This window comes from Leiobunum rupestre, chromosome 6, assembly GCF_980474605.1.
Source record: "Leiobunum rupestre chromosome 6, qqLeiRupe1.1.hap1, whole genome shotgun sequence".
Classification (NCBI taxonomy): domain Eukaryota; kingdom Metazoa; phylum Arthropoda; class Arachnida; order Opiliones; family Sclerosomatidae; genus Leiobunum; species Leiobunum rupestre.
In genome coordinates, this window is record NC_143389.1 from 46,637,263 (window position 1) to 46,655,466 (window position 18,204).

General features: G+C 41.4%; 1 protein-coding gene across 1 annotated transcript; it reads left to right on the top strand.

The window, feature by feature from the left end:
- The first annotated feature begins 915 nt into the window (after positions 1-915).
- Positions 916-11,583, top strand: LOC149941180 (uncharacterized). Its single transcript, XM_090180077.1, has 25 exons — positions 916-1,018; positions 1,180-1,230; positions 1,665-1,825; positions 1,887-2,123; positions 2,184-2,336; positions 2,416-2,611; positions 2,673-2,919; positions 2,986-3,151; positions 3,215-3,719; positions 3,786-4,297; positions 4,367-4,513; positions 4,582-4,793; positions 4,878-5,060; positions 5,134-5,398; positions 5,461-5,611; positions 5,673-5,939; positions 6,004-8,807; positions 8,869-9,046; positions 9,112-9,269; positions 9,336-9,510; positions 9,567-9,754; positions 9,830-10,059; positions 10,141-10,439; positions 10,508-10,803; positions 10,876-11,583. The coding sequence occupies exons 1-25, from the start codon at positions 967-969 to the stop codon at positions 11,227-11,229; spliced, it is 8,187 nt and encodes a 2,728-aa protein (XP_090036203.1). The 5' UTR covers positions 916-966; the 3' UTR covers positions 11,230-11,583.
- The last annotated feature ends 6,621 nt before the right edge of the window (positions 11,584-18,204 follow it).

Here is an 18,204-nt window from a genome sequence, read left to right on the forward strand (position 1 = left end):
TTCTGAATTGCGCTTAAAACCAGAGTTAATGATATGCGACAGCAGACGATGAGGACCTAACAGGTAGCAAAGTTCAACCGCCTATTTTTCATAATAAAGATTAGTTTATTACCCTAATGGGTAGCTCTTTTTTTAATTTATTTGCGTTATTTAAGTTCTGCGCACCAGAAAACGGTAGATTTGTACGTCGAGACCATAAAAAATTTCCACAAACCAACTCGCTAGAGTAAGCCACGATATTTTTGTGAAATATTTACATCACCTTGAAAAGTCTAGAAAGTTTAGAAATTATTTTCAAAGTTATTCAAATGGGCTTTCCAGTTAGCTTGATACCGTCACTAGTGAAGTGTGGACCCTCAGAAGGGGTGACTCGTCATAATTAATTTACATTTTATCTTTCCCTGTATTAATGTTGTTTATGGTCTAGTAAGTGAAGAGGGTGACACCGTGAACTACCACGCCGAATGTCACCGACCTTAGTGCCGCCACTGGCTAGCTCCATGGGTGTTTTCGTCATTGCTATCGAAATGCACATTTGGTCAGCCAGCTATGTTGTGGCATCCGTTTTAGATCAGTTTTTTAAATTAACCGGAAACGACAGCGAAAGCGTCAAGGTCACGGCAAATATCAGTAGCATTTAGGAGCCCTCAATGGGAAACGTTTCGACCAAATTTTAGCAACCCCATCAGAGAACAACGAAAATGTCAAGTACCATTTCAAGTACCTAGTGAGAATGACCACGTAGAATTTAGCTATAGGAAGACGGTCCTAACATTTATTTGTGAAGATAAAAAACGTGAAATGTAAGCTCGTTGAGAAAGAGCTAGAGTCTTCTGAAAAACGCCTTATCGTATTTTGATTTCGTATTGCTAACGACAACATAATATTATCAATACTGACTCCAGAGTATAAAAGCGTTCCGCGCCTCAGGTAGCGTCATCACTGTGGCTCTCGGTCCAAGCAAACATGGAGCTGAGAACATTGGTGGTGGCGTGCCTTGTGGGAGCTGCTTTAGCAGGTTAGTTATATTCGCTTCCGCCTGTAGGCAAACCTTAGAGGGAAAGTGCGGGATCTACCAACAGCCATAATTTTTTATCAATAGAAAGTGATATTTCGCGTCAGGTTTATTAAAATGGGATGACTTCCAGGAATACTAACGCGTTTAACCTTTCATTACAGGCCCAATATCTCGGGACGACTCCAAATGCTCCCAAAAATGTACTTCACCAAGTAAGTACTTGCTAAAATAAAAGTTCAATAATTCATATTTAAAATGCGAGGACAGAATTTGACCAAAATAAATCCTCGAGCCATTCTACACTGTAACGTCTTTAATATAATTTAAAGCCTTATCTCTAAGATTGTATCTTGAGAAATTCTAAGAACGAACGAGTATGAGATTGGAGTGGCACGAATAGATTTGATAAAGTTTCGACCGAGGAATCGGATTGCTTCGGTATGCAAATTGAACAAAGTAAATAAAAGCATTTGATTGACGCTTGAGTACGTATGTTACACTAGATTAATTGAACAGTCGAATATCTTAACGATTCTTCAAATTGGGCGATATTAACTTATCGATTTTCGTTCTTCACGATTCTGTCCACGATGACTAACTTTCCATAATGGGCGATAGTAACGTCATTTGTTATATATTAATCTAGAATCAACCAAATTGCACTTCCCGGAGGGAAAGACTCACGTTTACCACTATCAAAGTGACACCACCATCGGACAGCAGTTGGAAAATCAACTATTCGGTCATTACAAGATGTCAGCTGAGGTGCACGTGGGATCCCTCGAAGGATGCGACATGGTCATGCAGGTACGAGCTCGATGATGTAATTGGCTGAGATTATCTCTCTAACATTGGCTATCTCACTTAGCTGAGAGACGTCCAATTCCATAGCGACTCGTCTCGAAGCTTCGCTGCCGTGAAGCGACAACTCGAAAGGAACCCCTTGGTTTTCAGCTACGACGATGGTCAAATCGAAGAGATTTGCCCTTCGCCCGAGGACCAAGATGGCGGAATGACCGAACAAGCTCAAAACATACGACGAGGAATTCTGTCGCTCTTCATCAACAACGCCGAGAGTTTGGAAGAACCTAGCACCGTTCAAGAGGTCTATTACATTTAGATTAAATGAAATATTTGGGGAGACTAATTTCTATTCTCGAAACAGACGACAATTTTGGGAACGTGCCAAGCCGTTTACGAACCTAGCAACAGCTGGGGATCATTGGTTATAAAGAAAAAGAAGGACCTTAGATCTTGTCAACAGGGACAACGCAACTCCGTTCACCACCTTGCCACGCCGTACCTGTCACCCGACTCTGTAATTAATCTCGCCTGATATGTCACGTTGGATCTTCTTTACATTTCAGCTTTAATAATTTTACACTATTCATTTAAAGGAAGTGCAAAGCGCTAGAATTACCAACGGAGAAGTGACTTGCGAACATACCATCAATAAGAAGCAATTATTGCAGAGCGCCAGATGCAAGCAAGTGGAAACATTGCAACCCTTCTCGCAAGAATCTAGTGGAATCGAAATTGTTACCGAAACCAGACTCCGATACGTTTCAGAACGAAATGGCGTCGAAGAAGATGGTTAGATTCAAGACATTAATATATCACTCTTAAATTACATCAAAGTGTCTTTCGGGAATAGCCGATGCCGGAGAACCGACTACCCTCCTATTTGCCAGCGCCCCTCAAAACAAAGAACAAGGAGATGCCAGCGATGCCCGCCATGTATTGGAGAAACTTTGTCAAAGTACCCAAGATGGTGTCCAGCCACGTACCCCGTACCATCTTAGCATGTTGGTGGAAGCCCTCAGAGATCTAAATCAACAACAAATCAGAGACATTTATGACGATCTGCAAAGAGATAATCCTTGCCCGGGAGATTTTATCGAGTAAGGAGAGAAATGTCATCTCCTAAGTCTTTTCCTAAATATAATCGACTTATGATTATTTGACAGAGACCTCTTCCTTGACGCTTTGGCCATGGCCAAAACCAAGGGTCCCTTGAAATTTTTAGCTAAGCTTATCCTAGAAGGTCATCTTTCCGATTTCCGCGTAGATATTTTCTTTACCGCCTTGGCGTACAATTCATACGTCGACGAAATGGTTATCGAGGAATTCATCGTAAGACATTTCAAACGACGTGGAAATTGAAAAGATGCCTAATTTGAAATTTGCCTTTTATAGCCGTTTCTGAAAGACCCATCGAAAGCTGGCCGACAATCTCTTTTCGGAATTTCATCCATGATCGGAAACTTCTGTAACCAAAAACGATTCCAGAATAACCCTCAAGACTGCCGCGACGTTCCAGCCGTTCAACGGGCCATAGAAGCGCTGAAACAACACCTGGGAAGGAGCTGTCAAGCCGACACCAGAGAAGAGGAAGATCTTCAAATCTCAACTCTGATCGCCTTTAAGAATCTGGGTCGTCTGGGCTCTGCCAGAGATGTCGTCGCTCAATGTTTCCTTCGAAAAGACAACAGTCCCGCCGTCCGAGTGGAAGCTCTAAAGGCCCACGTTCGCGTGCCAAAGAACCAGGAATCGTTCAACAAAATGATTAAGGTTTTCAAGGATTCCTCTGACGATCAAGAGGTCAGAATTCACGCCTTCCTAGTAGTTATTACAAAGATCACTCGCGACAACGTCCCGGAAATAAGGAGCATGCTTGAGAACGAACGCGATAGCAGTCAAGGTAATTGATAACATATATACGCTACGCCAAATAACAAAAAGTAAACTTATTCGTCGTAATATTTAGCTGGCTATTTTATTTGGTCCTACTTGAAAAACGTGAAGGAAAGTTCGACGCCCTTCAACCAGGAACTCAGAAAAATTCTCAGCGATACGACAATTTCTAAGAAATTTGCGAACAAAAGTATGCTGAAGTACTCGCAACATCGGCTGTGGGGCTTCTTTTCCGATAAAATGAACATGGGTGGGGACGCGGAGCTGAGCGTTATTCATAAAGATCAGGGAGTTGTTCCTAGTGCCGCTCAAGTTAACTTCACTGCCTATCTTTTTGGTGAAGCTTACAACCCCTTGGCTCTCCACATGAGGGCTGATGGTTTTGAGGAACACATTCAACGCAAATTTGGACCGAAGGGGATCTCCTGGAATGGAGTGAAGAAGATACTAGGTCTCCAATCCAACAACCCAAACCAAGACGACGACGAAGATGAGAGCGAAAGCGACGAAGACAGCGAACAAGAATTTGCACGTAGTTCCAGGAGGAACAAGAAGCAAAATAAATACAGCTTTTTGCGAGAAAGGGTTAGGACACTTTCATCCTTCGAAACGATTATTAGCCCTTCTTAAAAATTAATAAATTCCATTACATAGCAATCGAGCCCCAAAAAACAACAAACGACCAGCGCATCTGCTGATGTCACCATCATGGGAAAGACCATCGGTAGATTTACCTTGAAAGACTTCAAATCTCTACTTAGCGTTCACGAAGCATTCAGCCTAATGGAACTCGTGGAAGAAGTAAGATAGGTTTGGGGAGTACGCGTATATTTGAAAACCTTTTAACCGAGGCCAAATTGCCGTTTTAGTTGTCCAAACAGCAAGAGGTAGAACGAAGTTACAGCGCCCAGATTATGGAGGGAGAAACAATGATCCCCACCATCAGCGGTCTTACAGTACAAATTGCCATGAACGCCACTCTTGTGGCCGGAATTAAAGCCCAAGGCCAATTCGATATCAGGGGTATCGTTGAGGAAGAAAAGAGACTAAATGTCGACATCCACGGAAAATTCGCTCCCAGGTAAAGGCTGAATCTAGCATCTTCGCATTTTTTGTCATCCACCCCTGATGCATGCTAAGACTAAAAACACCCTTTTTTGTACAGCGCCGCAGTAGAAGTCGTAGCCGTCCTGACCCTTCAGACCGGAGATAACACACCCGGAGTCAAGGCCGTCTTCCAGTCTCACACAGCTCAATACATCCAAGGAAAGATTCAAATAAAAGACGGAAGGCTCGCTACGATCCAAATCGACACTCCAAAACAACAGATCCCATTGGCCACAGTCAGGTATTTCTAATAACAACGAATCTTGTAGTAACTGGGTTCCAAACCACAATATTACATTTAATTTCTAACTTAGACTCGAACTTTACAAACTGAAACAATCGGGAGAGGAAGAACCTATTCGTTCCAGGGACTCTTACAGTACCAACGACTGCACCGAATCTTTGAGCCGGCCCTTAGGAATTGAACTTTGCATGAAAGCTAAAGCACCAAAACCGATCTTTCAAAAGACGAACCCCATTCTGCCTTTGGCTGGAGGATTGTCCCTTGAAATCTCTCTGAAGAAAACCGACCAATCTATGCAAGGATACGAAGCTACTATTGAAGTGCCAAAGCCCCAAGTAAGATCCCCTATTTTTAAGCCCAGCTAATAAAAACAGGGTACTAAAAACGTGGCTTTTAGGAAAAAAAACAGTCAATCAAGATTACATTTGACACTCCTAAATCCCAAATCAATCGAAAATTCGCTTTACAAGTTCAAGCCGAATGCTCCCCTGAAAAACACTCCCTTAACGCCAAGCTCGTGTCACCCTTCAAGCAACTCGAAGCTGAAGGTAATGATCGTTATTGAAAAAAAACAAAGCTGAAACTAAACTCGGCGTTATATTCTTCCAGTCTCCGTACGAGAAAGTAGACAGCAAAAGAGTGCTAAGGCTTCTCTGGTAGTCGATGGGTCGCAGCGATACTCCGCCGAAGCCCAGTTTCAAATATCCCAAAAAGGAAACCAAGAGGAATTCAAGCCGAGAGTAACCATATCTCTTCACAGACGCCAAAATTTTACCGTCGAAGGTACCATCTCCAGAATCGTTAAGGACCGGAAGGAACAAATTAAAATCGATTTGCAGGCCAACCGTCCCGCCAACAAACCGTCCTATATCCGAGGTAAGTAAAGAATTTACATACTTTAAATGCATGCGTCATTATACCATATATCTACCATGCACAGGAACTATCTCCAAGGATGGAGAGTTTAGTTTAGACCACCCAGACAGACCAATGAGAATATCCGCCGATATCTCCGCCAGCACTCCATTTGGGGAGGCGCGCTTACATCAGCTGGTTGAAAAAACAAAAGCAACTTTCGCAATGGATACTAGCCTCAAGAGCAAACTTCCACGTTCTCAAGAAGAAACAACCCGCTTCACCGTGAAGGTGCAAAATTTGGGAACTGCCTCTTTCCAAAAATTGAGCACCGTCGCCGATTTCGAAAGTACCCAATTCCCGAGCAAAAGCGCCCACTTTGCTTGGAAAAGCACGAGAAAGGGTTTGGAACATATCGAAAACGAAATGAGCCTGAAGTACGGACAACGCAGCCAAGAGCCCCAATACCAAATCCACCAGGTTAGCAAACTACAAGGCGCTCAAAACCATTTCCGAAAAGGCGCAAGCGACAACACCTTAGAATTCAACACCCCCTACCAAAGGCAGTCTGCCCGACTCGCGATTAAAACGCAATGGGAATTGACCGACAACGATTCTCCATCGGTTTCCGTGCAGACCAGCTACAGCCATGGCCAGAAACAACTGCTATCCGGATCAGTAGAGTACAGCGCCGAATTAAAATCACCCATGTCTCTGGAATTCGAAGCCGTACTAAACACTCCATCACGACAAATGAAATATCACGATTCCATCAAAGAGAAAGCCCGCGGCGAATTTGACGGACACTGCACCATGCAATGGCAAAAGGGTCAAAGCGCTACTTTTGATTACAATTACCGCATTAAGAGCGACCAATACAAGACTCATCACGAAGTGCAGTTGAAAATGATGACCCCATCCATGAAAATCCCAATGACGCACAGAGGTTTACTTAGAGTAACCAGAGACACGCTAGAAGCCAAAAGTCACACTCAATCCGAGGGCAAACCCGTATACAGCGTTGAACTTAAACTCGACCCTCAAAGTCAATCAAAATTAGATATTGAATACCAAGGTATTGACGTTAAAGTTAGGGCCCAGAACGACGAAGACAACAAGAAGTTTAATTATCTTATTCAAAAGGTAGGCATAGAAGATCAATATACGGGATCATTGCAGTTCGAAAAACAACCAAACTTTGAAGATACCCACTTGCAAATTGCCGCTTCTTGGGGAAAGCCTCAAGATACCTCCAAGCAAATCCAGGCCACCGCTAAATTATCTAGAAGCGACGACCGTTCATCTCCAAAGTACCAACTTAAATCAAGCTTAGAGATGGGACAAGACGAACTTAAATTGGAAGCGGAAGCAGAGGTGAGCGATGATTTGGTTAGTGGACCACACGAGCTGACCATTACCGTGGACGGTAAGCGAGTTCCGAAGAAGATGCAAATTAATCTGAACCATGAAATCGCCGATGATAATACTGTCAATTGCGCCTTTGCCTACTCACAGGACGATGAAGAGAAACTCCGGGTTCAAACCGTCGCTAAATACCAAAAGAACTCTTCGTCGATGGAAGCTTCATGGGCTTTGAGTACTACATCACGAATCCATTACTTAAACGGTAAAGAACTTTCCATGCGTTACAAGAAAGAAGGTGCTCCCTTGTCCAAAGTGGTTTTAAATTTGCGGGCTCAGGGAACCCCCGGAAAGCCATACGGATTGAGCATTCAATCAGCCGAAACTGGCCGCAACAAGAACAGATTTCACGTCATATTAACAACTCCGATCGAAAGTCACAAATCGCAAGATTTCACAATCGCTTACCAGAGGAACAGAAAACAACTGAAAATCGACGCTGATGCTACCGCCGCCGACGGCTCCAAAATTCAAGGAATTTTGTCTCTAAAGACAGAAGGCAGCAAATCTATCGCTAGCTTGGAATTCAGGTCTCCATATGAACAGCTCAAACATATCGCTCTAGATGGAGAAGTTGACACCAAAAGCGGATACGATGTTCGATCCAGCCTGACGGTCAACGACAACAAGAAATTGGGTTACAGCGCACGATTCGCCAATGATAACCACTTGGACGCTCTTCTGGATATCGAGACCAACATTGAAAACCAATACAGTCTAAAACTGGCCGTATTTTCTGATAACCAGAGAAGTAATTTCGAGTACTCATTGTTGCAAGCCAACGACGAAATCATGGCTTCCAAATTATCTTGGCAAAAGCAAGCAAAGGGTCAGTACAACGGACAACTTCAACTGAAAAAAGACGATTTCAACTGGATCGTAGAAGCCTCGAGTCAGAGACAAGGAAGAGATAAACAACAGGTCAGCATTTCTTCTAGCGGTTTCGGCTCTCCTGTTCGCGCCACCCTAAAATTGAAACGAGACCAGGTAGAAATTGCGCCCGAATTAAAGATTTGCTCTCCACCCGGTTCCGACAAATGCTTCTGGGTTCAAGCGTCCTATAAAGATCAAGACCGACGTGGACAATTCAAACGATCGGTAGAAATGCAGGTCACACACCAGCCTCACCTGGATATTAAAGTAGAAGCTGAGTTAGAGTCGGCCCAAGATTACTTCAAACATAACACCGAGATGAGTATCGCCAAGAAGGTCTATCGATACGAAGCCAAATATGACAATAGGAAAAACGACGAAGCCGAAATTATTCTTAACGCTATTACTCCATCCCGTAAGGCCTCAGCCGAAGCTCAATTCCGAAGAGAAGATGACACCGTTCGCATCAACGCCGTGGTTGTCCCTGACGCCACAAGACAACCATCCAAGAAACTGGTTATAGTATACACCCAAAAAGAAGGGAGAGAACAAAGCCATTATTCCATCGTCATAAATCATCCCGAAATGGACTCGGTAAGATTGCCTTCTTTCGCAATCATCTTAAAGGGGTACTAATTAACTCATCCATTCACAGCCCAAGAGAGCGTCATTGGACGTTCAAACTAGACAAGGAAGTACCAGGCCATTCGACGCCAAATTAACCATTGAACTTTCTCCACAAGCGCAAGATCAATACGTAGGACGCATCGCTATCGAAGCCCAGACCCCAAAGAAACAAAACTTGACTTTGACTTTCGACGTAAGCGACCAAGGTAAGAAGCACGTGGGCAAATAATAAATAAGGTTAAAAAATACCAAACGCGAGCTTTATTTCTAGCCAAACAAAGATTTGACTTTAAGTTGAAGGCCCATCTTGCTAAGATTGGTGAGCACATGAGCGTCGGGGCTCAATGGAACGTGCAACAGAAAAAGAAAAATTGGCCATCCAGCGTGTTTATCGAACTCGACACCGAAGAGCAGGAATACCACGCCTACGTAACATTTCAATTTACTCCTCGAGTCAATTAGATTTATTACTAAACCGTTGCCTTTCGTTTAAAGTATCGAGAACCAAAGCACAACGCTGAAGCTCACGGCTCTTGGCATTCACAACCCGGCAAACTCTTCGTATTCGAAGAGAGCACCAACGTCAACGGAGACGAAAACTCCTTAAAAATGAGCGTCGACCTCAAAACCAGTTGCGCCGAAATCTCCTTTTTCGACGAAGCCCCGAGCCGTAAGAGTTCGCACCCAACCATCTTGGTGAGATTAATTAATTTAATTAATTCGCAGAGACTCCGAGTAGCCGCTTACACGGTTGCGTGGATATTCAATCGAACGATCTCATGTCTCTAACCGCCGAATCGTACCAAAATGGAGAGAAAACTACTGACGCCAACGTTGCCATCCGTCGTCAATCCGGAGATAAGACCCTTAGCTTACACCTCCATTGGTCACCCGAGAAGGCCGGTGAACTGGCTGTGAGTATGGATAGAGCTGAAGCTTGAGATAAAACGGGTACTGACTGCGCTTGTGCTTGGTTTCCCCGTATGTAGTATCAGCTGATGGAATGGAGCGAACAAAATACCGTCGACAGTATCGACGTGTCTGACACTCTCCAAAGCGCCGCCGAGAAAGCTCAAGAATACTACGAAGTCTTGCAAGAAAACGTTATCGAACCAGCCGCTCTTTACGTCGCCCAAGAGGGTTCCCAATTCGCTCGAGAATTACAACAGGATGCCAAACATATCAGGAAGAGCATGAACAAATACTACGCTAACTTACCGTAAGATCAACACACATTCCCTATTTTAGTAAATTTCAAGAGGAAAAAAATGTAGTTAAAAAAATAAAAAATCTATTACAGAGATCTTCAAGAACCTTTGGAGAAAATGTCTTCAGCAGTCAGCGAGATGTACGAACAAACCACCGAGTTTATTGAAGAACACACGCCGAAGGTCGTTCAGAAATTCTGTCAAGACACCGCTGATTACGCCAGTGACGTAGCGCGAAGCTTTTGTCAATACGGATCTTACTGCTACCAAATACAATACGCCTACAATCGTCACGGCCTCGAAGGAGTTGGAGAACTCGCCTATAGCACCTTTGCCAACATGCCCGAAGCCTATTACAAATTTATCGTCGCCATCAAGAACGCCGCCGAAAGTAATGCAACTCAATTTCCTTTGTTAAGTTAACGACATAGACCCTAAATTTCAATCGCGCTTTTGCAGTGGAAATCGACTTTCCAGAAATGAGGCTCGAACCAGTCGTACATCTTTGGCAGTACATGTCCGAGGCATGGGAAGAAGTTAAAGATCGCGTTGACGAAGTACTAGAACCTATTACTTCCAGCGAATGGTACACCGCCATGTGGGAAAGCATTCAAGAACAATATGATGAAGCTAGAAAACAATGGGAGCAGGCCTACGAAAAAGCCGAGGAATACGCGAGAGAAATCACCCAGCGAGTCCGTCAAAACCCGCAAATCTCTGTCATCACTGACCTCATTAACGAAATTTTGCTAGAAGTGAGATAAATAAAATACTTAAGTTAATTCTCGTTTAGGCCTATTTATTGGATATTTGTCCTTCCCCCGCAGATTAAAAAGGCCCTCAAGGACGCTAAGCTTGGCAAAGCTGCCGACAACGTTTCGGAATTCATCGACGAGTTGGTTGATACGGATCCATTGAGGGACTCTGTTCAAGTGATCATGATGGACCCCGAAGGCGGAAACGTCGAAGTCAAAGTTCGCTACCCCGAACCGCAACGAGTGCACTCTGCTTTGAAAGCAATCAACTCTTTCTCCGTTTCATCCAAGAGACAGATTGAAGATTACGACGAACAGGAAGAAGAAGAAAGCTGGAGCCGATCAGTCACCGCGGCCGTGTCCAAAGGAATGCCTCAATTCAGCGAAATTCTAAGCTACGGTTTAAGGAAGATACGGGTTGCTTAAGTAGGAAAATAAAACGGAACTTTCACTGTGTTTAATGGAAAATAAAGTTAAAATTAAATTAAAAAATCATATATTTTAAAAAAATTGTAATGTTCCTACGATTTCGCGAAAAATTTAAACTTATAAATAAATAATATTTTGGGATTCACGAAGTCCGAAAAATTTACGATTTCTGCGATTTCATTGTATAAGCTTTTCACTCTATAGTTTCGTGCTGTATAATTCTAACATCGTCCATCCGTATATTATTCTCTATATATAATATAAAAGGCGGTCTAACTGAACAGCTCAGTTCTTATAAATAAAATGCTTATGATTGCTGTAAATAAAAATAAAAGTTAATTTAAATTTAAATTACGCAAATGGAAATACTGATCCCTTTTTTAGCCAAAAAACACGACGATTAATCCGTTTCAGCTTTAACTACATTTAAGCACACTTCGTATAGAAAAATGGCATTTTGAACAAATAAAGATAAGCATAATTTTAACCAATCAGAAACTTTGTTCTTTCACTTGTTAATTAGCTGCGCTAGACCATTTAACAACTACAGAGGTAGAAGACGCATTGGAACGGGCAAATTCGGAAATTAAAATATTAAAGGGTGGGCCTGAGACTCCCAGCCATGATATCTATTTTTGGAGACAAAGAGCAATTTTGCGCGAATAGGAGCTTCGATAATAGACCCTTTCTTTTCACTCTCCTCCCGGGAAGAAAAGGTTATCTCGGAATGAAATATTTCCGGTTGGTCAGTTACCAGATTTGTCTGGCTAGCCAAAGAAGCCGACTACGATCCATACTCAAATCAAACCAAGTCCATAGGTTCAACAAACACTTTTTTAAATGCCATCTTTTCCTTGTCGCTGATTTAGTTTTTCACAATGCAAAAACGACGCGATGGCGGTCATTGACTCAATAAAAGTCCGTTAGGCCTAACACAAGTTTTTGTCCTTTTGAAAAGCAGCACTCACTAGCATTATATAAGAAATAGCCAGCTCATCCAAGCTCCATGTATTAAAACTTCCTAGCGAATCGCTTAATGGGTATTAGTGAAGCGACTTTGATCGAGTCGTTAACGGAAGTGATTGACGCTCTCATCTTATTTTTCGCGGGTTTTTGTAATTTTGGGCGTAATGTAGCGGTAAATTATCGTTGGAAATGGAAATGAGAAGAGCGCCGAATTCGTATCTCAAATAAGCGCGAAAATAGAGCAACATTGATTTTGTTGCCCAAACGAGTGGGAAGAGAAAGAGCAACAATATCGTTTCTCAAATGAGCGACAAAAGGAAGGTGATCCACTCCTCCTATTTTCTGAAAATTGTGTTGTGTATATATATAGTATATAAACACGAAACTTTACGCTGAACGTTGTAACGATTTTTGTTAACATTAACATAAATACATGACCCCGACAATTATAATCATAAGTACATAACCCCGACAATTATAATCATAAATACATAACCCCGACAATTATAATCATAAATACATGACCCCGACAATTATAATCATAAATACATAACCCCGACAATTATAATCATAAATACATGACCCCGACAATTTTAATCATAAATACATGACCCCGACAACTATAATCATAAATACATAACCCCGACAATTATAATCATAAATACATAACCCCGACAATTATAATCATAAATACCAGGAATTCATACCTCGAACTTGGAATGGTTATCTCGCCCGATTTCCGTCTCTATCTAGGGGACCGTTTTTTTTCATCATTTTGACGTCAGAGCATACGTGTTTTCTCATACGATTTTCAATGGTATTAAATCCTAGTTTCAGATAATTTCATTCCCAGTGTCGAAAAAGGGTTCAAACATCTTTTTGCTTTTCCCTTCGCTATCGCTCTATCGATAGCGACGGTCCCCTCGTAATTCGGACTTCGCGGTTCTCAAGGGCATTGTAACTGCTGACAATTTTGACAGCGCTAACAATGCCGGACTTAATCCTTCCACATGGAGAGGTCGGGAGAGCGAGCTGACCCGTCGCTATCAATGGTGGGGTTTCAAACCCTAAATTTCGAAATGGCCGGGGAGTCGAACAACAGTTGTAAAAACGGGAGGTTGCGCGGGGTAAAAACTCCTAAAGAGGGGAGACGCGTGCGAGTGGGAGATTTTTTTCTCATACACGTTACCGAAAACGGTCCCCGAGGGAATACGGCCGGATAACCATTCCAAGTTTGAGGTATGAATTCCTGTAAATACATAACCCGAAATAAATACATGCAACACACTACAACGAAGGAATATACTACAATGAAACTAAATGTATTATTTTCCAGATGGATGCCCGAATAAAATTAAAGTTAAACGATACCATATGTCGACCCTTATTATTAAGTACTTATCAATTTTATGTACACATGATGCAAGTCCAAGTCTCGATGAAACGGAAGGACGGAAGAGTTGATGAAAAGATGTTGGTTGGCGCCAAATAGGAAGACTATAGATAAGACGAGTTGTTGACCATGGCGAAGACACTGAATACGACCATACTTGTGGTCTGTTGATACGCGGGTTGATATGTTCCGCTGCGAACTATAATATATTTATTTTATTTTTACCCCCGGTATGTATACAACTTACGGTACGGGGGTATAAAAATAAAGATAACGAATGTTACTACTATTTATTTTTAGTTTCGGCGATTTGAAATTACATCGAGTCGCGATTAACTCTACGACGACCTGCACCGGAACTTTTTATTTTATGGAGATCTCCTACATGAAACTTCTTTTTCAAAAACCAAGTTCTTCTCCTTATTTTTCTCCATGTTCCTTGGTTTTGTTTAGAAGTAACATCCTGGAACTCTACTACACCCCAATCAGTGACCAGGGGTGGTGCTTGCTGACCAATGGAAAAAAATAAGTTTACCGATGTTATTTCCCAAAATATAGAAGAAATAGTACAATTTTAACTAGGTGGAATATTCCCAGGAATTGCTCATGACATCAATATATTAAGGGTTTGGGTTTGACACGGATGGTATCTACGTATCTGGCTTTTTCTATTCAAAAAGAGTTCGGCATCCCTAAATTGGCTTTTCTCCGATTAACCTCCAAAAAAATGTCAAAATATCACACATGCACCGCGAATCGATAACCAAACGAAAACACACACGAAAGCAGCCCTATAGCGGCGCTTCAAATAAAATATGGAAAAGTAAGGGTTAAATAAAATTTAAATTCCGGGCCCCCAAGAGTCTAGAGAGCCGTTACTACTGAAAATAGCAATTCTTTTTTCGGAGAGAAACCCGGTATAAGTACACCTTTATTGTTCAAACCCGGCCCCCAAGGCTGCACGGGCCCGGGGCCCAGTAAATTTTCAATTCCGGGCCCCCAAGAATCTAGAGAGCCGTTACTACTGAAGATAGCCATTATTTTTTCGGAGAAAAACCCGGTATAAGTACACCTTTATTGTTCAAACCCGAGGCCCAAGGCTGCACGGGCCACGGTAATTTTTACCTGCTTCCCCCTCTCTTGTCAGGCCTGATTAGAATCTCTACCACTTTGCTCGAAACAGCCAAATTCTGGATAAATCAATCTTTTCCACGAAAAAGAAGTCGCTCCAAATCGGAATTCAATGCCTACATAAATGATTTACTTTCTATCTAACATATCTATCAATATGCATTAAAAAATTAGTTACAACGTTTTACGGAATGGGGGAAGACAATTTCCGAATTTTCTCCTTCCGACAGCAGCACGCGAAAAAGCATCTAACCAATGAAAACTGTAACTGTATACGGGTTGCGTTCTCCTTGTGTGGGGTGCTGTGTTTGTTGCTCCTAGCTCGCAGTAGCTGTTCCGCAACAAGTGATGATTTGTTTTGTAGCATAAGTTAATTAATTACTAGCTCCTATGGTTGTAGTAAATCTCGTATTTGGAAAATATTACGCAAAAATCACTACCATCCTTAAAGAGCTACGCTGCACCAAGGCTTAGGAGATGGAGATCTCGAAAGAAGATTCGACTTCCGCAATCATCAAAACAATCAACTATGGCAGGACGAAAACCCTCACTGGGGATGTCCACACCATCACCAAGTGCAGTTTGAACGTATAATTTCTTTAAATTATAACTCTAGGGGCTCTAGTCTACTCTTATCATACTCTAATGTAAATTTAAATAATAGGGCTCTTGAATTAAATGAAATCCAGCTGAAGTGAAAAACATACTTTATTTTTGTCTCTACATGCGTTCTCTTTCAACTCTATAAAACCTCTGCCCGTTTTTCGGGGCTTTTTTTTTATTCAAAGAAGAAAGGGCTGATTGAGTCTGAGAAGACCGCGAGCCCGGCGAAGACACCATCTGATTAATCAGGGCGAGAGATGTGGAACGGCCACGCCAACGGGGGGATACGTGGGAACAGGGGTGGGGACACCCGTGGCGGAAGTATTCCGACCACCCGTTGGGGGATTGGTGGTCGTCCTCACACGGTCATCCACAAACTCTGCCTCCCGGACGCCTGGGATTACAGGAGTGAGCCACTACTCCCGACAGTTTTTTGGGGCTCTTCTTATTTCCTCTCTCTCTTTCAGCCAATTCAAACACGTACTTTAGACCGTGGTTTTGCTGACCTTAACGAGGAGAGGGACATGTTATACAAATTACGTTTTTTTTTACTAAAGTTATGTTTAACAATTCTTTTTCTTATATTCATATAAAGGTTTAAATGCAAACAAAATAAACAAACTAAAATAAAATACAACAGAACGCTTAAATGTTAGGGTTGGCCTTGTGGAAAATTACCTCATTGGTCCAGTGTTATAGCCTAAAAAATCTCAACGGTCAGAACAACTTGCTTTTCTTATATAGAACGAACTTGCCGAAGAAATCGACGACCTTCCTTTAGCTCAGCGGCGAAGACTTTGGTTTCAACAAGATGATGCGCCGCCTCATTATCACAGAGACGTGACCAACTTCCTAAACCACGAGTAAGAAGGCTGTGCAAAGTATTCGTCATTATTCGATTTGACCAAATTATTTGGTCATTTTTAGGCCAAACTATTCGCACCGACAAATCGAATTCTAGTTTTTAAAATTCTAGAATACCAAATAGTGAGCTTTGAAAAACCGACTATTCTAATTAAAAAAAATTAATTTGATTTTGTCGAGTTTAATCCAAATTTATCAAATTATTTGGTATTTGCATCAAATTTATACCGCCAGAAGGAGACATCCCGCGACAAGGAGACATCCCGAAGTGTAACCCACCAATTTTGTTCAAACATTTTCAATGGGAAAATTTCAATTTTTTTTGTCAAAAACATTTTTCTTTGCCATGGCAAAACGGTTGCCTATTGAAAAAATTCCCTATAGGATTTTTCAAGTTACATAAAGGTCTACCAATCCCCCGAGTTTGAACAAAATCGGTGGGGTTACACTTCGGGATGTCTCCTTGTAAGTTAGTAAACAAAAAAACCTAGCGTTCTTTTCTGCGCGACGAAACCGAAGGTCACGAGTGACGAAGCAAACAAAATTTAAACTTTCAAGTTATCTTGACGTTTGTAAGTAGGAATGAATTGTATGGGCACAAGATATCTATGAAGTAGAGTGGAAGAAACCATTTTTGGAGGGTTGATTCCATAATATCTAGAATAGTTGGAAAGATAATTATACAGCATTTAGACCAGTGAGGCGAGTGAGCCTCTTTCTCCACTGGATATATGGAGGTAAATGTTCTATTTTGGGAAGATAGGTCAAACGGCAGCTACTACAAGGTAGTGGGTAGATACTAGAGTACTAGGTAAGCTGCAACTGGCGCGTGGTTGTTTGTGGGGAAAAATCGAGATGTTGTTTATTTTCTGAAGCTGTTTTGTAATCGTTTTACTCATTAGCGATATTAGCGAAAGGCAGAAGCGACGTATTTTCTAAGCTTGGTAAAACCTACTAAATCGTACGCAACGGTAATACCAGAGATACTGACAATATAGAGATATGAAACTCCCTATACATCGCTGCGACCCCCTTTTTTTTCGTTAACGTCGGCGCCATCTATCAGCCGGGAGAAATCTTTTTCTTCCCGTGCTTATTTGTAGTAGGTTTACGTTTTGAATGAAATTCAATGAATCATATGTGCAGCTTTAATAAAGAAATACGATTGCTTAGAGGATTTTCAATATAATTTATTAAGATAAGATTAAAAGTAAGTTTTTAATTAATTATATTTAATTATTTTAAGAAAGTTCATGAATTAACTATTTTTTATGTTATTTTAGACCTTTGTTACTTGAATCATGGCCAGAGGTTAAATTAATGATCATTAATCCAAGGGTATTTCTGGGATCCAAGATTAATCCAAGTATATGTTTTCGAAATAGTTAACGGCTAAAATTTTTGGTAAGTATTTGTTAATGTTGAACCTTAAGTAATTTGCAATCTAGATGTTTCGGGGTTTTGTCATACTTGTGGTTTAAATTATGTTTTACCAATGTACTACGAATGGAAAGTTGTACAAAAAAATTGATTATTTCTTTCAAGTAATCAACACATGGAACATGCTGATGCATCTCATCTTTTGAAATAAACCAAGATTGATCGATTGTTCTTGAAATAATTCTGGTAATCCTCTCTTTGACTTTATTCATTTGTATTACCATTGGGAAAAGTTTATCAAACTTGTCCTTGATCTCAGATACGTAGCTCTAGAATCTTTCAGTTGGTATTGTCAAGCCACTGAATGTTGATGTATCACGAGACTTAAATTATGCTAATATATTTGACTGGTTGAGTGTTTGTTTTTCATCTACAAGTTTGGTTTTGCATGATTCACAATTGTGGTTTTTATTACAACGAGATAAGACATATCCTGAAATGTAAGATAGTGTGTTTTGTTTTTCAGGCCCTTGGCTTTCAAGTGAACTTTTACAAATTTGAAAGTCTTCCTCCGAACATGCCCAGGGATAATAATTATTTGCTGATTGAAGACTTTCATCATAATCATCTGGAAT